This window comes from Thermobia domestica, chromosome 1 (genome assembly GCF_964235325.1).
Source record: "Thermobia domestica chromosome 1, izTheDome1.hap1.1, whole genome shotgun sequence".
NCBI lineage: Eukaryota > Metazoa > Arthropoda > Insecta > Zygentoma > Lepismatidae > Thermobia > Thermobia domestica.
Window position 1 is genome coordinate 129,344,701 of NC_137454.1, and position 20,590 is coordinate 129,365,290.

Genomic DNA, 20,590 nt, shown 5'->3' on the forward strand with positions numbered 1-20,590 from the left:
TCTAGCTTATTTCAAAATTGCAGTAAATAATATGGTGTACAAGAGATGATTCTTTAGTTCACGATTATTCATTGATTTTGTCTTACAGTTTGGACATTTGATTTCATTCCGTTGTATAGTAATTTTTATTTTTGATGGTTTGTTTTATACATTTTTATTGTTGTGAGTAAAAATACATTTCTTCTCTTTATTTTCATCTCTATTACTATGCTGGATACAAGAAGATTTGTTACTGATAGAATTGTCAGATCTTACATTTTTTCTCAAGTTTTACATTTTTCTGACACGTTTTACGTTTTTATTTTCTCCGTATAACGATTTCTTCAGTTTTTTAAATAAAATAGATAATAATTCTGGATATTTTAAAAATGTTTTGATACAGGGATTTTGTTAGTGCGTTTTTAGAGAAAATTATTTCTCATACACTATTAAAAACCCAACCTTACGATGTGAAAGAGAAACAGGCTGCATTTTTACCTCCTATCTAGCCAGCACCCCCAACCTTTTGAATAAGAATAATTTGGTTTTAGCATCTTAGCCTTTGTCTGTCAACATTGTCCCGACCATATCGCAGTTTCGATCGATCGTGACATATTGTGGCCACTCTGGTCAAGAACAGAAGGCACTAAACTAATAAAACTAAAGTGCTTGTGAATTTCGATATATTCTGCAAGTATTGTTCAACGTATATATATATATATATAAAAGGATGTGGGGCTGTTAGAAGATGCAATCTTCATTAAATTACAGTTAAAGGGCAACACTATTTGTGGACTATATTTTGTTGGTTGGATTTGAGTGTAGCGTCTCTTTCAGGACCGAGATTGTATAAGACGAAGACATACGGCTTAACGTGGAATCCGAGCACATGATCTCACATCGGAAATTATATATATAGTTAGTTAGTTATAGTGTTTTGCAATGTGAAACCATATATATTTGTTACATTAAACTCTCAATATCACACATCTTCCGGTTTTTCCCTCCTAAAAATTCTTAGATCTTAGTTTTGTTTGAAAAATTTGCCAACGCTAGTTATTAAACAATTTAAACTCCGCATACAGTTTTCGTGATATGACGTTACAGAACAACTCGCATCACTTGTCGTTTAGTTGTCCAGATTAGCTGATTTATGTACATATCCTACTGCCAATAATCACAATGTACTAAGTCTAGTCATCCTGCAGGCCAAAGTAGAGACCATCATCGACAAACCCATCTCTCCCGAAGTTCAGGGGCAACACGTGGAGTACCCCATCTTCTTGGATATGGACCTCACTGATAATACCTAACCTCTCATATTCTGACACGAGGAATGTAGCATGTATCGCCACGCCACTTATGTTTTCCTTGAAGAAAAACTGACCAATGATATGGTCCACTGAAACCGCGCACTACTACACATTGACTTTGGGTCTATCCTGTGTATACACCTCGAATTCATGTGGACTTTCAACCCCCGAAAATTCGGCATTTGTGCCTGTTCACCTCTCCCGAAACACAAAACGTGGTGGCCTTAACAGAGCAGAATCATCCAAGACAAGTCATTATCAGCGTGTAAAGGAGTAAGCGTTGATTCACAAAATTCCATTTTTATATCAGTCTTCATCTACTGGATCATATAAAGATTTTAACTTATAGAGCCAGCTTATTGTACAGAAGCATCGGTTTTTAGGTTTACAAATAATTAGTTTTTCTTGAAAACTACGGGTGAAGATTTACACTCACTTATATCACTTTGTTACGCTCAATTGATTGATATCCTCTTTCGATTTTTTTTTTTCATTCACATGTATTATAGAACTAAGTGCTCGTTATTTAAAGCGCCATATTAGTTGAAAACAGTGTAATAATAATTATTAAGACTTCTTTATACATGACCTATTTAATGCAATAATCCCCAAGTCACTCGTGAACACATTCGTAGGACTATTAAATGAATGTGCGGTATAGGCTGATGCAAAATAAAATATCAACAGAGAACAACATTGCATCCAATATAATATTAAACAATATATTCTGTCACAGATGAAGCAGTTGCAGCTATCTATCACTTTTAACACGAAGAAATGCCCCTCATATTCTGGACAGATACTTCATTGTGAGATGAATAGACTGCAGTCGACCGATCTCGTGATATCATCCTGTTGGATTTTGCCTATTGGACCTCTGTTGAGGATGCTACTACACTTCCTAGGCTAATCATTGATGTATACATTCATGTTAGCATGCTGCATCATGTATGAGTAGGGGCTGAATGTCGCCTTGACATCCTGTGGGCAACTAAAGGAGCAGTATGAACAGTCCTACTTTGTGTCCTAAAGTAGTATTACTACAAACATAAAGTTTCGATGTGCGCTGATACCTTTATTGATGACTTCTGAATAATCCTAAACTGGAGTCAAAAGTTCCTACCTTCCTGTGGAATCTTTCAGAGAGAAAAATTAGCACTCACTTCTCAAAGCAGTAACGAACTCGGCCTCTTGGGAATAGTAGGCGTAGTTCATAGGCTAATCACTCTTCTGTTTTCCTTCTTGTGACTAATAATTGGAACGAATTCCTAATAACTGTAATTCACTTTTGAGTTGGTTATAGAAACTAAACACAAAAAATTGTGAAGTATACAAAGTTAATATGAAACATATTTTTTCTCAGAAATATTCCATAGGAAGGCAGGTATTACCACATAGAACTCCAGTTCAGCAGTACTCATCGGCAAAGGTGTCAACGTACACTGAAACTGTATAATTGTACTTCTGCTACTTCAGGATACAAGGCAAGACTATTCATATTTGAGTTATTAGCATCAATCAGCAGTATAAGCAGCACACGTCCAATGACCAATAATAAAGTTTGGTAAATTGTGATATATTTGAAAAGGATTACAATGCTGTAACGTTTAGTTTGGGAGTTGTAACTGTTTGTAAGATTGACACACACACTGTATTTGATTTATTGACGCAAATTATAACCTTTCTGAAGTACCATATTCTTCTGCAATTAACGACAATAAAACAAAGATACAACTCAAAGTCAAGAAAATAGTGCGCTGAAATGCATAGCTTACAGTAGTATACATAACTCAAAAGTTTTAGTACATTTAAAGCATCGCTCTATTACAGACGCATTCAAAATATTAGACTCACGCTCGAAAAATGCAAAATTGATGTAGGGGTCCTAATTTCAGAGTTCTAGAACATTTAATTTCATGGTTAAACCACCAATATAGGATGCTTCATTTGTTTACTGTACAGTTGAAGTGGTGATATCATCATTGAACAGCAGATGGTATTAATGAGGGGGGAATTCTGAAAGTGGTGTTTCAGTTGTTGATAGCTATTGTGGTTCCTATCACCAAGTTACAGTCTGAAGTGTGGTTGCTGTCGTAAGAAGTTAACGACATTCAAAGCGTTCAACAGTTCGAATGGGCCAGTTTAAAATGATCTGACGTGTTTCGTGTGTCAATTTTTTATTCTGTGTAGTCCTGTAATTGCAGCACAATGGGAAAAGCAAAAGACCTTTCTCCGTGTAAAATGGAAGTTAACAAAATACTTCTGATGGAAATAAGATACACACGGCAATACATTGCTAGTAGAGTTGGAATAGAACAAAAATCTGTGAGTAGAATCTCTGTTGAAATAAACAAGAGCCAAAATAGGATTGGGAAGTGCGGGCGAAAACCAAAGCTGTCGCTAAGAGAATGGCTCTGGGAAACAGAAGTGCAACTTCTAATAGACTTAAGCATAAAAATGGCTGAGAATGGCGCAGATATTTGGCCTGAAAGTATTCGAAGGATTCTTCGTGCCAAGGGAACAAAAGCACATGGTCAAGAAAGAAAACAAAAATTAGGGTCTACTCCAATCATGGCAAAGAAGCGCCTCGAATGGGCACGAGACCTAGAATATTGGACTGCTGACTATTGGAGAATAGTATGTTTAAGTGATGAATCATGTATCTTTGTGTCTGATGAATGTTGACAATATGTGCGACGTTGACCTGGGAGGAATTCAAGTTGGAATGTCTAATAAACCGTGAAGCATCCTACTTCAGTCATGGTCTGGGGTGTGATCTGTCTTCGGGCCTGGAAGACTGTATATAGTAGAGAGGTCAATGAAGCATGACCAATACCTACAAGTTCTTCAAGAAAAACTGCTTTTCCAGACTGCAATCTGGTTTGATGTACAATTCATCTTTATGCATGATGGAGCTCCATGCCACCGGACCAAAGCTGTGACAAAATTCTTCGAGGACAACGAAATTAGTGTTCTTCCGTGGCCACGCACTAGTCCTGATATGAACCCGATTGAAAACTTTTGAAGCTTCATGAAAGAAAAACTAGAGAAGAAGCACACTAGAACCAAACTTCAATTGATCAAGGAGCTCAACAATTTGTGGTATCACGATGCTGAATTTAAAGCAAAATGTGCTAAACTCATACATAGGATGCCACAAAGGATAAAAGACTTAACAAAGAATAAGGGATTTCATAAGAAATATTAATCTTTGTGTGAGAGATAATTTTCTTGTAAATATTCAATTTCAATTTTTGTTTCCAATTTGGATATACACACTTTATAGTAATTATATTTGCATGTTACGTACGCATTTGTTTTATTGATATTGAAAAGCATATGCCACACTCACAAGAAATTAGGACAGAGTTACAAAGTAGTAATTTGGACTAAGTTCGAACGTATTTTCTCACGTAATATTGTTAAGAACAGTAAAATATTCAGAAACTGAATGTTGAGTCTAATAATTTGAACACGTCTGTAAGTGTGAATGATCTACATTCATACGCATCAGAAAATTGTTAATAACCGGTATAATCAACATTAACATAAGGAACTGACTCAAGATTTTCTTCACTATTTTATTGTCTATCCACTATTTTGTAAATTTATCTGGACATTTGTGTTAGGTATAGTGGGAGTTCAAAAAATGGAAGTTTTATAAGAATTTTATATTAATTCAGCAGTCATAAAAATACAGCTTTAAAAAGAGATTTGGAAAGCACACATTTTATTACACTCAGACAGCTGTCAACTAGTCAGCCAAGATTACCCAGTTTCAAGTAATATGTTTAGTTTCTTAAGAATTCTCTTCACACACCCATTATCGGACCCAACGTAAAATATCTTTGGCTACACGGATTAAACAATCCAGTATGTCTTCGTTGGAAATTCACTTTAAGTTATGATCAGGACATAGTTCTTAATATTTTTACTGTGTACAGGGTGCGACAATGAAACGGAAAACAAGTAAGGAGGGATTGAAGCTCACTGGAGAGTGAGACTGAGGGTTCTTTGCTTGTCGACTTCTATACACCCTACCATTTCAACATTCAGTAACGATGCAGCACTGGACGATTGGGACGATTGAACAGTGCGCTTTTTGTAATTATTTCAACGTTCCATGTAACTAACTAGCTTTACCGCCTAATCTGAAATAAGAACGTGGATAACCAACTTCGATGAGAGTAGATCAACAGCTAAGAAGTGGAAGTGCAAAAGTAGTCTAATCCCCAAAGAAAGACGTGAATCTGCAAGAAGTCTTTACCGATAGGCCAGGCGACATGCTACTCTTCTTGAAATCAGTTGCAAATCTGTGCGGAGGAAAACTTTCTACGACCTTCGCTATCAGCCGTACAAAAATCTCAACATTCGGAATTATGAGGTTCGCTGACGCTTTCGTCAAGAAATGAGGAACTAGATAAATGAAATGAAATCTTTGAGTTTTACGTCCCACGGTTATGTCAGTTAGGCTTATGACCCTACTATATATATTAAAATGAAACTCGTAATGCGGTGACAAATAATACTGCGCGCTTTGTCAATATACTACAGAATTTTTTTACTCGCCCGTTTTCCTAATCTTGAAACTGCATTATTCCAACAGAATAGTGCTACGATCTACATGATAAGAATCTCCACAAATACTGTGAATGTTTTGTTTCCAAACCGTCACTTCCACGAGTGGGGATATCCTATGTCCTTCCCGTTCCCTCGACTTAACCACTTGACGTTTCTTTTGGAGATGCCTGAAGACAAAAGTGATTGAGACTAGTTCATCAAGGACCCAGCACTAATCCAGCGAATTCAAGATGAAGATGCAATTTCTTTGCAGATGTTTCGGGATGTAGTGAACAATTTCAAGCCCCAATTTAAAGAATGTCTACGCTCAAATGGAACCCACCTCAAAGACGTTATTTTTAAAACGTATTCAATGGACATAAAATAGTTATTGCTGTATTTTTCATTTCTTATCAATAAATCTAAAGAAAGAGAAATGGATCAATTATTTTCAGTCTTTAAAATCTTTCAGTTTCATTGTCCCATCCTGTGTTCAACTAAAATATATAAAATACATTTTTAAGTCTTTCTAGGTTTATATTCTGTTTATATATATATATATATATATATATATATATATATATATATATATACAAAAAAACCTTGCAGGTATGCGTGCGTACGTCAAATTCACGTCAATAGTAAATATTTTAGAATTACGATTCAACAGATCAGACGACTGTAAGCGGGTTTATTTATTTATTTATTATTCTTAATAGACTCTTATAAATATGTAGAACTTTGTTTTTGTTATGCACCCGCTCGAAAATTAATATACAATAAGACTGAATTTTGTCTTGAACACGATTAACGTTATGGTCGCAATTTCTTTTTGTCAACAAATATATATATATAGCACATTTTCACCGTTCTTTGCTTCTATTTTAGACAGTAACCTATAAAACCTATATCAAGTTGGCAGTACTTTTTCCGAACCAGTACGATAGTAGGGTACTCTACAGTGAATTAGGCTATTTACATTCTCTTCTAGAATTAATTGTAGTTCATAGAATAGCTCATTGAAATACGTTGCTTCGTAGGATGGCGAAATATTACTGAAATCTTCAAAGAATTTCAGTACAAAATAACTTCTCAGCACGACTTTACCAACAGAATCACCCGTATTTTACTATGGTGGAGGTAAATTGTACACAGGCCTGTTATAACAATACATGCCAATTGTTTATGACCATCCATTCTTGTTGTAGTGAACGTAAGTTCATTCTGGTGCCCAAAGTTTAAATGTCCGATCGTAAGAACATGTTGCAATATACTGGGAGTCTGGTGAAACATCGATTCCCATAACTTTTCCGTCGTGGCCTGAGAGTGTCTTCAACGGCTGCCAAGTTTTGTGAGACCAGACCTTAAAAAAGAAATTATTACATTATATTAAGAATAAAAACATATACTAACAGATAATTCAAAGAAACAAGTGAATCCCGTTTCACATTGTCAAACTCCTAGAATTGGATGAACAGTTTATATATATATCACAATATTGCGAGCGGTGATTATATTCAATGAGAAAAAGCGGAAAGGCTAGTACTCATCCAAGGATGTTATAAATAGAGGAACTGCCCATATGTATCTTCATCCTATTCAACTGATAAAGCAAAGAAAAAAAAAGCATCGGCACGTCTGATTGGCTACTCTCATTTCTGCCATCGTCTGATTGGCTACTTTCGTTTCCGCCATGATTGTTGGCTCAAAACATTGCGATCCTATTGGGCGGAGTGGGCAGAGTAGGGGTGGCGAAACTGTGACGTATGGCTTCAAGATTTTGTTGTAAGGGCAGGTCTTCTATTTTATAAGATCCTTGTTACTCACCGCAAAAAAATATGTAGTAGAATTTTCTTCTACACGCAACAGGTAGCGCTTTCGGAAGATGTAACTTCCCTCATCAGACTGTGGTAGACTTAAAAAAAAAAAAAAAAAAAAAAAAAAAAAAGAGAGAGAGAATGAAAGATGGTTAAAAGGTTAGGATATGTCAAAAACAAATCATCTGTCAAATATTAAAACACACGGGACTCCCAGGGAAGTTGCATCTTCCGAAAGCGCTACCTGTTGCATGTAGAAGAAAATTCAGCCACATATTTTTTGCGGTGAGTAATAGCCCTTCCGCTTTACTATATATATATATATATATATATATATATATATATATATATATAGAGAGAGAGAGAGAGAGAGAGAGAGGCTGATTCACTTATATTCATCCGAATTTGAATGTGCCACTTACCTAGGAAATGCAGTGTTTCCACCACCGGTTATGTTCGAACTGCAGGTCACCTCTAATGACTATTGTCCGGTATCGAGTTTCCATTGCAGGAGACTGCGTTGCAGCTGTACCATGGGTATTTTAGCCCACTTCTCTTTATAGGCTTTCCACAGACCGATGACGATGCGGATTAGACGATGGGACAGGAGCCACTTGAAAAGTTCGGAAGCACAATAGTCCATTGGGCTGGCATCTGAACTCTTGACTGGGATGTGAGAGAAAGCAATTCCCGCAATTCCACTTTCCTATTCATAAGAATTCCTATAGAATTCCACCGATGTTTTCGTCGTGTGGCTGGATGTCTTGTCTTGGAGCAGTTCAATCTGGTTCACGTCTTGTCCGTACAATGCTGGGATTTCATGCTGGTACATTTCAGTCAGGACATTGATTGGACATTTCTGGTAGTATGCAGCATTGATTTTGACGTTCCGCTCCATCTTTCGGAGACGCAGTTTGCCCCTGTACGAGAAATCGAACTCTTCTGGGAAACGGTTCTAGCTAGTAACGTCGGTATGTTGCTCCAGGACTCTGTGCCACATATTTCCGTATAATATGATTCACAGTGACACGATTTACACGAAAACTACGAACTTGACTCATTTCTACGACGCGCGACGCCGTGAACTTAGCGTAGGAAAGGGACACAATGAACTTCTCCCAAAATTTGTTCAGTTTCGGCGGCAACAGATTCGCTCGATCACATTGCTCTACTACGTGACTAAAGAGACACGGCGATGGGTTCCGTATGCGCGGTACAATTGCACATTCACTTCGACTTAAGGTTGGTTTAAAGGGACAAGTTTTGCCGATAGATGGCACTACAGTCTTCGTATCTCTCCCATGTATTTTTTACCTTTCACGAAAATTCACGATTTCTCTTACAAATTTCAACCTAAAGACTTCAAATTTTTAGAAAGGGAACTTCATAATCTATCGAAGGCAATAATCCGTACCGATTTTTTATTTAGAATTTTCTTCATTGTTGAAATGGCTTAATTTCAAAATGGATATCAAAACCTTTAACAACAGAACTGTTTCAACAATGAAGAAAATTCTAAATAAAAAATCGACAAGGATTGTTCCCTGTGATAGGTTATAAACTTACTTCTCTAAACATTTGAAGTCTCTAGGTTGAAATTTGTAAGAGAAATTGTAAATTTTCGTGAAAGGTAAAAAATACATGGGAGAGATACGAAGATTGTAGTGACATCTATCGGCAAAACTTGTCCCTTTACACTAACCTTAATATATGTAAATCAACTTCCGTACACATCCACTCTCTAGAGCCATTGTCACTTCCAAAACTATAAAAATGTAATACTGAAACCGGTAGATCTACAACTCCTAGTTTTAACCTAGGTGGAAATTGAACCTATAAATAGTACTGCGAATCGATGATTTAAAAAAAAAGCTTTTTCTTACTATTTTTGTTCTGATATCAACAGGATATAGTCGTTATACACTGCTAGAAAATGAAAACGTTGGCGTCGAATGCTGTATATCAGCTCCACACTGCGGACGTTATATGAAACTAGTACTATGAAAATTCTCGAGTTCACAGCAACACTTGATCCCAAGGAGTGATCGAGTATTTCCAGCATCGTATTGAGCGTCAAATTGGGAAGGGGGAGGGGGGAGACATGGATCATATGCCAGAACGAAATACTGAGCTCAGTTAGTGCAGTTAACTGAGTTTGGACAAAAGCGTATCGTGAGTTTACGACAGAGCAAGTGCTCACTGCACAATACGATGAACCGTTAAGTGTCCTCTGCGCATTAACGTTGACGTTGCTGATCCGAGGAAGGTTCACACGGGCGGCAGCTGCATACGTATGCATACCTGGATTGTCGCATCCAGGTATCATTGCGGATCCCACGATTTTATCCGCATCACGGATTAGTACCGATATCCTGCACGGGATGTCAACTAGAGCAGTCTGCATGCCGATGTTCTCCAGACTTCCCCTCACAACTTGCCATCGTACAGGCCCGTCTCCAATTGTGCCTTGAAACTATTGAATGGATAAATGACGCACATAGTAATGAAGGCCACTTCTGCGTCGGAGCTAGTGATGGTTTGTGGTGTGGCGTCAACTGGTGAGCAATAGGACACATAACCAACCCCTGGTATCATAGTGCGGAGAGCCCTAGCCCACAATAATGTTCATATAGGAAACATTAACCAAAGCATCGTACATCCAGATCATCATCCAAGCCATTCTTTGCCGTTACTGCACTGTTTCTCAGTAATTTGCTCTTCCAACAAGACAATGCCCCCCACACACTGCTCATATTGCTCAATGTGCTCTTCAAGGTGTGTCAACTTCCCTTGTTTGCATAATATCTGACTGTTTAGCAATTAGAATAACTTTTATATTTTCAAAAAAAAAGTGTATATTTGTTCAATGAATTCAGCATATTTTTCTATTATTCAAACCAGATGTAAATCCATCGAGCATGTGTGAAACTTGAACTCTTTCAATAAATTGTAACTAATTACACTGGAAGATCGGAAGAGAGCAATATGGTATGATGAGTCAATTTTCCTCTGTTTTTAACAACAGGCTGAGTTTATATATGGTGAAGCCCTAAGAGGCATTTGCTCCAAATTACTCCCTTTCTACCGTTCAACACGGCGACTCTATGCTGGTGTGGGCCGCATTTTTTTTTTTTTTTTTCAAATGAATTAATGTCAATAATACGTGGACACTTTAGGTGACCAAGTACGTCCTATGATTCAAATCTTGTTCCCTAATAACGACGCAATCTCCAAAGCTAAGAGATTTGCTCCATCAGTGCTGACGCAACTGAGTATTGTACTACGCGAACAAAACCCCACAATCTCTGGAAACGATCTATGACTTCTTGCCTCAATTTCGAAACGATTCAAACTCTATTAGGGCTGAAAGGAGTCTAATGCCATATTAATTAAGTAAATAAAGTAATTAAGTTCTTTCAATATTTCGATACCTATCTGTATATTCTTAGCGATATTAAATGCCCTTGACATTATTTGGTATCACTTGTAAGTAACTTAAAGTTACTTACGCTTCTAATAATATCCGGAATATAAGGTTACTTTTAGTGTTGAAGGAAAGGAGAACCGACATTATGAGGTAATACTTCAGTTACCAAACGTGTTACGAAAGTTACTGTTGTGTATAATTTTCTTATTTTAAAACCATCGACAAATTCGTGTATATTATTTCGTGTCGCACTTTGTTTTAGTTTTAACTGGTAACAATGAATTCAATTTTTCTACCATTAAATCAAAGAAATAGGTTGAAGTTTATTTAAAGAAAGTATCTGACCCAATTGTAATACATTTAAGAAAATTACAGGCATGGACCTACCTTGCTTGTTGCTTAAGTGAGACTCTCACAGAGTTAGTGTCTATAGAAGATTCGTTAATATTCAGTGAAAGAATTTCTCTACAGAAACAACCGCTTCATCAAGAAGTCAGTCTTTCAATTTTCAATTTCTGGATCTTTACATCTAAAAAGCAATATATTTTTTATAAAATGATCCGATCTTTATGTATGTGACTTAGTTTGTTGAAAAACGCCACAGAATAAGAGGTTGAATTTCTGCAGGTAAACTCTTAAGACGCAATAAATAAGGTAGGCTTATGCCGGAGAGTTTAAAGTTCATTATTATTGTAAAAAGGAGATTTTTCGGTAGCTAAAGTCTTCCCTTTATGTAAGCAAAATTTCAACAAATATCGAGATAAAAAAGAGTTGTTCGTGTTCGATATGTAATTTCACTATTCTGAAGTTATAATTTTTAAAGCCCAAACGAAGAGATATTCGTCAGTCACTCTTCACGTTATATGATCAGAAACAAAACTCATTTTCTAAAGCCCTGTGTTCCTACATGGTAAGAATACAATTTTGTTTCTTAAAAAAGACCATTAAAATTATCTTTATCTTCTCAGAATGGGATGTTTAGGAATCTTAAAAGGAAAACTTAGGTTTTATTTTTTCATGATTTTCAAAACACATCATCAACTGTGTATTTAGATAACGAAGTTGGTTTAAATTTACTATCTTACCTTTGCTGTATTGTCATAGGATGACGTGACTAAAAAGTGACCTCCTGACTGTTGGTATTTCACCTGAGATAAAAGGTTTACGTGAGCTGGAATAGTATAAATACAGGATCGTCTTCTCAAATCCCAAATTTTGCATGTGTTATCTTCGCTTCCAGTAGCAATATGATATCTAAAAAGAAAGAAAAAAAAAATCAGAAAATATTTCCAACTCCATTACCATTACCGTTTTGATGAATGCAGGTACACATGGTGCGCACGTGTTTAGACTTTTTTTTTTTTTTTTTTGTTTCCAAATCAAAAACCCTATTTTGACTGACCTACTTTTATTATCATTATTATAATACGGAGTGCCTTAAATGAGTTTCCACTACTATATCAATTGTAGTATTAAAAAGCTAATTTAAGAACTTACGTTTGAAGGTAATGTGTAATGTATAATTTATAATATAAAACAAGGTTAATCGTTAGTTTGAAATTTAACATTCCCTTCAGTACTGAGGCTATATGATACGCAAACCTACAAGTTAACATAGAATCCTTACCACACGAACTTCTACTGGAAGTCAAACTCAGACCTCCCACACCGAAGGCGCATACATCAAGCATATCGCCACGAGAGATGTCACAAAATAGTACTAGTGTTAGGAACTTAACGATATAACTAACCCTTCTCTGTCTACATATTTACCCAAACAAAGTAATTGTAAGAGCCACACTTGCTATTTTCGTCCGACTAGTTCTATCACTAAGGTAAGTATAGGGTGCGGCAAAAATATCTGACTTTTTAGCTATTAGAATAACTTTTGTATTTTCAAAGAAGTGTATATTTGTTCAATGAATTCAGCATATTTTTCTATTATTATTCAAACCAGACAAAAAAGTTTTAGAAAATATCGTCTTGCAACTATCCGCCATTTTCAGTTTCATTCACACATTGCTGAAGTCTTGTTCTGAATCTATCATGACATCGCGAACCATGTTCAACGGTACTGCTTTAATTTCACGTGTGATGGTAACCTTCCGTTCTTCCAAAGTGCGTGGTTTATCAATGAAAACTTTCGACTTCAGATGATCCCACAAAAAGTAGTCACACGCATACAGACCAGGTAAGCGCGCTGGTCAAAGGATATCTCCGCGACGAACAGTGGTCTGAAAATGGAATTTAGCCGGACAAAAATATTTGCTCAACAACTGATGCTTCGAAAGCCTTGAAATTGTTGTAAGGATCGAAAGGAAACATTGTCTATAATACAATAAGCACAAACAATTCTTTTACTGATAAACTGGAGAGAATATGAATGTCCACATGCATGTCCAGGCATCTTCGTTTCTGGCATTTGCTTCTCACTGGTGAAGGATGAGATGACAGGATTCGACGACACGAGCAATTTATGTAATATATCTGTCGTAACACGGATTTGCGACTTCTTTGTTTCTAGATTCTTGTTCTTCTTACGATAGGATGCCTATAGGAAGCATACTGTGTTTGATTACCTATGATCCGTGCATTAAAATCTTATGCACTGTTGGAAGCATCCGATACCAAGTATAACATTTTACGTACAGTGATGCAGTTGCTTTAATGTACTCATCAAATTTGTCATAGTTAATGGGCCAACCACTGAACATAACTATAACAATGATGCCAAAGCGTTTTGTTAAGATTCAAGTCTAATCCAGTTGCATTTACAGCCTTCCGTGATGTCCAATTCTCTCCTCAGTGACTGCTGTGTTTTGATCGCGAAGTTATTATTTTTTTTTCATATCCCCTGTAGTTCCTCTAAATGAAATCTTTAAGTTTTACGTCCCACGGTTATGCCGGTTAGGCTAAAGGAGACGGATGTAATGTCTCTAACTAGATGATCCGTTTAGAACGTTCCTTACTTTCGTATCTAACACTGTACTGAGAAGAAGAGAATAAACTTTCACATGTTCTTTCTTAATGGTTACTTCTACAGGCTGCAGTTAACTGATTTCATTCCGGACTTTTTCTGTCTCTGTGTTTCTATTTGTTCGAAATACATCATATGATCATCAACCCTCCAAAATTTGTTTGTTTTCCGATGTTTATGATAGTGTAGCGTTTTTAGTTTAGCATGACAAATGTGGTATTGTATTTTCCTTTAACATGTAGATTTGAAATATGTAATAATCCGAAGCAATGTCATTTAAAAAAATACAACTTTATGCTCAGTTGGCAACACTATTATCCTTGTGGTACCAAAGAGTATGTAAAACCATGTACCCCTGCCGTTGTTTGCATAGGACAAAATTTTAGCGTTTCTTATCCATTAGTTTCAAAGTTAGAAAAGCGTATCAGGATAAATGGTCCACACATATATATATTCCGCGGAGAACCCAATAAAAAATCATATACATATTGTCAAATATGATCCGCGTTACTAACAAAAGAATCTGTACAAAATGAGCCTATAGTATTGCTAGCGACTGTGTTTATCAACCGACAGGTTACACTTCAACTTAATATCTTCTTGGCTATTAATTATTCTATTCAATATGAATAAAAAGTCTTTGACCTACGGCACGTACATTCCAAATTTATACTTTCAGCCTTGAAGTGAAGTATATCGCCTTGTAAAATTAGAGACCAACGGTTGTGCTTAATGACATTGGATCGGAAAGAAATATCACGTAGATGATACTAGACATGCATGGAATAATAACACATTTTTCATGAAAGTTAGTACCTTTGTACAATCGCCAGTAAAAATGAATATTTACTACTAACTTTGGTCCGGGTAGTCCAATTTAAGTGTAATCATCTCTGATGTTGATAAAAGCTCACTACCTTAAAAGACACTGAAACAGATATTGTAGGGAGGCAAAATTTTACGACTGCCTGTATTATAAATTTGTGAAATATGATGTTTAATTCTATAAAACTTACCCATCAGGAGAGAAGTCGATTCCATATATTGACTTCAAATGGCCTTCCATAAACATTACACACCTTCCAGTACGAAGATCCCACACTCTCCCAAAGGCGTCGAGGCCTCTGAAATGAAATGAAATATGCTATGATTGGAATATTACACGGGAATGGCAGATGAAACTTTATTCCAAAAGGAACTTTGTACTCACTATTTCAAATTTCAAGACTAACTGTATAATGTATCAAGTTCTTGTGTGACTCTTTAGTTTTAATTACATAAACTAAGCTTTATTGGTTGTAATAATAACATATAACCAAATCTAGTAGTAATATTAATAAATAAATATATATTGTAATAGTAATATATGTAGCATCGAATAATAATAATAATTTCAGTAGTTGCAGTAGTCGTCCTTTTAACTTCTTAACTTTAAAAAAATGAGGGGTGGGGGGACTGAAATTTTTTATGATGGAAATATCGGTAGGAGGACATTGCTTAACATACCTCAGATTAAAAATGTTGTCAACATAACATGAAGTTATATATTTTTAAAATAGCTCTACGTTAGGTACTAGACTAGCATTTTTGGTGGGGAAAAAATACTGAAATTGGTGGGTGGAAAGGTGAAAAAAGAACACGGTATGCAATGAAATGAAAATTATCTTAATAATAATAATATACTGCATCGCAAACACAATTTTAATATTTGTTTATGCAAAGTTATATACGCATCGATGCAAATCTGTCTTCAACATTAAGGGGGGGGGGGGTAAGACCGTTCCCATACTATATAAGCGATGTTCAAAATATTTATGAAGTTGAAAAACAATGCTGTGAAGGATCAGGGCAGCAGAATTGTCTTCAGTGGCGTATTTAGGAGGCTATCGGGCTCAAGCTCCCCTCGAAATAAATTTGTTAGTTTTTCGCATTCCACGTACAACAATAATCCTTCTTACTATTTCTAAGAATGTCATTGACTTTCCATTTTCTTATGCTCTTTGTTCAGAAATAATACTGTATTTGTCAAATTTCATTCCATGTAAGAACTGCGTCCTTTTGTTCTTTCTTTCGTCCTTTCTCCTTTTCTGTTTCTTTTTCTTGACGTTACGTTCTTCCATTTTGCCTATCATACTTTATCGACCGTTGTTAGTTGTGCTTCAAGTAGGCCGTCATCAGTAACCCCAAAACTAAGAGGAGTTAATAAGCGAAACTGGTGTTCCACACCAACTTGCGCGGATATCAACATGACAGGACTTTAGTTATTATAGCAAAGGAAAAAAATATATCGTTTAGTTATTTTTTTTTAAAAAAAAGGAAATGTTTGAATTAAAGAAAATCAAAACTGGGGAATAATTAGCCCGGGATATTAGGAAGGCCAAGAGGACGCTTCCTTTTTCTTGTATGAATAGAATAAAGAGTTAGATTCACTCCTAAATTTTTGTATCATACCGTACACAGGATTTATCGGTCTGCAATTCTTGCCATTATAACTTCAATTTATGCATAAATTAAAATATATTTAATTCTCAAACTCAGGTGAGCAATTGCCCACTTCCTTCATTGTGTTGGGCATAGCCCCTCGAAACAAAATCCTAAATACGCCATTGGTTGTCTTCAACATTGGGAAGTGGGCAGATTTGAGGCTTATTCTAGAGAAGGGAGACCAAATTCACATTACGGTAGATGAATCTGATCAACTGTTGTAGAGTATATTATATATTAGGCGATGTGAAGTTATAATGAAGTAGTAGTACATATCAGTATTACAAACACCTGCCGTGAACACATTCTGAAATCTGAATACATGCATATTTATAATTGATATGTTTCTAATTAGGCATTCACAAAGATCCACGTTAAAATTGTTTTATAACAATATAAATAATGACTTCCCCAACACTATGAAGAAAGCATATCAATTATGTATGACGCAACAATACTCTTTGAGCAAAATGATGATAATAACATTACAGGAATCGTTACAGAAATCTGACGCATGTCATATACTCTTTAGTTAACAGATGTAACTTTTAAGATTATGGAGAAAAATATTCCAGCAATTGAATTCTTTTCTTTGCTTACGAAGCATCCCCTCTCAAAAGAAAAATTGGGACACGCGGAAATACGTAGGAAAAAGCCATGGTTCGAACTAGCAGAGTAGAGAAAACAGGCAAAATTACGTCGGCTACAAAATCCGAATGAAATAACTACGCAAAATTTCGTAGACATCAGGCGGGAAACTTCCAAAACTTTTAGAACAAAGAAACGCAATTTTTTGAAAGCTAAAATTTAGGAGCTTGAAGATAATAGTAAAAATAAAAACATTCGGGACATGTATAAAGGGATAAACGAATTTAAGAAAGGCTATCAACCTGGTGCTTATATTAAAGAATGCTGATAGAACAGTTCTCACTGTGATACAGATAGCATTTTAAATAGATGGAAAGATTTCTTTGACGATTTGCTTAACACGCAGCCAAAAACTAATGTGCGTGGGAAAGGGAGATACACACCGCAGAACCGTATATTTCAGAACCCAACCGAATAGAAGTAGAAACCGATATAAAGAAATTAAAGAAACACAAATCTCCGGCTGAGTTAATTTTAGCTGGAGGCGAAAAATTGTGGAACAAGATACACAAACTCATTCTCCTTATCTACAACAAGGAAGAATTACCACACGAGTGGAAAGAATCAATCATTGTTCCAATCCACAAGAAAGGCAACAAAACTGACTGTAATATCGAGGCATCTCTCTTCTATCAACATCCTATATTTCCTGTCAAACATTCTATTAGCAAGATTGACCCCATACGCAGATGAAATTATTGGAGATTATCAGTGTGGATTTAGACGAAATGGATCAACTATCGACCAAATATTTACCATTCGCCAAATACTCGAAAAGAAGTGGGAATACAATAGCCCGGTACATTAACTATTTATTTATTTATTTATTTTGAAAGGCTTACGACTCGGTTAGGAGAGAAACATTATACAACGTTCTTCAGAATTTGGAATACCGAAAAAGCTAATTAGATCAATTAAGGCATGTTTAAATGAATCCCAAGGTAAAGTCCGGGTAGGAAAATTTTTGGCCACGAGCTTTCACGTCGAGAATGGCCTGAAACAAGGAGATGCGTTGTCGCCATTATCATTCAAGTTTGTCCTGGAATATGCTAAAGGAAAATCAAAGATAGCAACCAAGGCCTAGAGCTGAATGGTGTTCACCAGGTTATGTGTACGCTGATGATGTAAATTTAATAAGGGGTGATAAGAGAACAACAGAAAGAAATGCAGAGGTCTTATTAAACGCTTGCAGGGACAAGGGATTAGAAGAAAATGTAGAGAAAACTAAATACATGGAAGTGCGTCGGGACCGTAATACGGCAAATTATGAATGCGTTAAAATATTAAATAATACTTTTGATAAAGTGGATACTTTCAAATATCTAGGATCAATATTAACAGACGAAAATCATATTCACGAAGAAATTAAATGTCGACTAAAAGCAGGGAATTCGTGTTATTATTCAGTTCAAAATCTCGTGTCGTCGCGAATTCTGTCGAGGAATTTGAAGCTTAAAATATATAAAACGATAATCATACTTGTTGTTCTGTATGATTTCGAAACATGGTCGCTTACTCTGAGGGAAGAACATAGACAAAGTATTTGAGAAAAAGATGCTCAGACGAATATTCGAACCCAAGAGAAACGGGAATGGGGAATGGCGGAAACTTCATAACGAGGAACTTCATAAATTATATGGCTTACCAAACATTGTTAGGGTCATCAAGTCTAGGAGGCTTAGGTGGGCAGGACATATAGCCAGGATGGAAGAAAGTAGGAATGCTTTCAAAGTGTTAGCGGTAAGACCAATCGGAAATCGACCATTAGGAAGACCTAGGCGCAGATGGGAAGACAATATTAAGATGTATCTCGCAAAAATAGGAATACAAAGTAGAAACTGGATCTAGTTGGCTACGGATAGAAGTCAGTGGAGAGCTTTTGTGAACGCGGCATTGAACCTCTGGGTTCCATAGGCTATACAGTTAGTTAGCTTACGAAGCATGAGTAGATGCCTAGACTGATACTACAAATAGATTAAATGCGCATTTACTGACAAGATGGGTTCTACTGACATTGGATAGACTATATACTCTTCGTGTGCTAGGGCCTAGGGGGGGAGAAGAAGATAAGATTTCATATCAGGTTACGTCACGCACAGTCGCACGCCTTCATTTTCATTAAAAATGGAAAAGCCAAGAGAAACAAATTTCATCTCACTTTCCTTTGAGGCAGTCGGACACAAATCATCACATTTATCTGCAAAAAGCACTTTTGAAATCAGATTATTGGAGCCTCCAGTTCCAACATTGGGGGGGGGGGGACATGTCTCCCCATTTCCCCGGAATTTGTGCCCGTACCTATAGCTGAGACAACTTTCCAGCATGAGGAGAGGGGTATATCCTCCTCTGGCATTTATTGTAATTTGTACCCAAGTGGCGGAAGTGGAATTAATACATATTGATGAGACTACTAAACGCACTACAGCACGAAGTTTAGTTTGAAATACTACAGAATACGATTCTTTTTTTAAAAAATGGAAAAGCTAAGAGAAACCAATTTCATCTTACATTCCTTTGTGGCAGTCGGGACACAAACCATCACACTTATCCCAAAAAGAACTTTTTAAAATCAGATTATTGCGGGGACAGTCCCCCCAGGTCCCATCCTCAATGTTGAAAATATCCCACTTTCTCGCTTCACCAGGAGCACTTTACATTATTTCCAGAAACAGCGTTTCATCGTCTGTAAATACCAAAGGAATATACTGTTTGCATGAAAAATCTCCAGGTTCGTCACATCAGTTGGATCTCCAGCTTCTAAGAGGTAGGGTTTTTCGCCAAACTACTTTCAAGTTAGAGTTTTGCTGATTCCTACAGATTATCCTTTGCAACTTGAAATACATTCCATTTTTCCTGCTTGGAAATGCACTGTGCCCCCAATTTCGTTATACAGTTGACAACCATTTCGCAATCATAAGCTTCATGCAGTTCCTTAATTGTCTTCATCATCAATAAGTTTCTGAGCATTGTTCACAGATTCTGCCTCCGACGGATCAAGCTTTCCCAGAAAGTCTTTTATTATCAAAACTTTTACACCAGAATACTATGGCACATACCCAACTGCTTTATCTCGTGACAACCGGATCTGGAGGAAGCGGAAATTTCGTTGTCTTCTTATACATTTAAATATGGTAAGGACACGTAAGTTTATATATATATAAGTAACGAAAGGAGTACTTTACAATATTTCGATTGCACAAATTCACATACACACTGCAATGTCTATGCTATAGATGTAACATGACGCACTTTGCTCAAATATTTCAGCGATCTGAATGCAGACAACACATACGCTGCCTCGTCGGTTAGAACTAATCAAATCATACTTAGTATCAAAACGGCATAAAGACACACAAATGTCGCTGAACGCCTGCATTACATTCAT

General features: G+C 36.3%; 1 protein-coding gene across 4 annotated transcripts in view; it reads right to left on the bottom strand.

Annotated features, from left to right (window-relative positions):
• Nucleotides 1-5,749: 5,749 nt before the first annotated feature.
• U4-U6-60K (U4-U6 small nuclear riboprotein factor 60K) overlaps nucleotides 5,750-20,590 on the bottom strand; it is a 47,830-nt gene continuing 32,989 nt past the window's right edge. For all 4 annotated transcript variants that reach the window (XM_081763363.1, XM_081763357.1, XM_081763360.1 and 1 more), the window contains exons 8-10: nucleotides 15,090-15,197; nucleotides 12,182-12,350; nucleotides 5,750-7,215 (exon numbers count right to left, since the gene is read on the bottom strand). In XM_081763363.1, coding sequence (XP_081619489.1) covers nucleotides 7,072-7,215; nucleotides 12,182-12,350; nucleotides 15,090-15,197 — 421 coding nt within the window. In that variant the 3' untranslated portion in view covers nucleotides 5,750-7,071. The remainder of the gene's footprint in view (nucleotides 7,216-12,181; nucleotides 12,351-15,089; nucleotides 15,198-20,590) is intronic.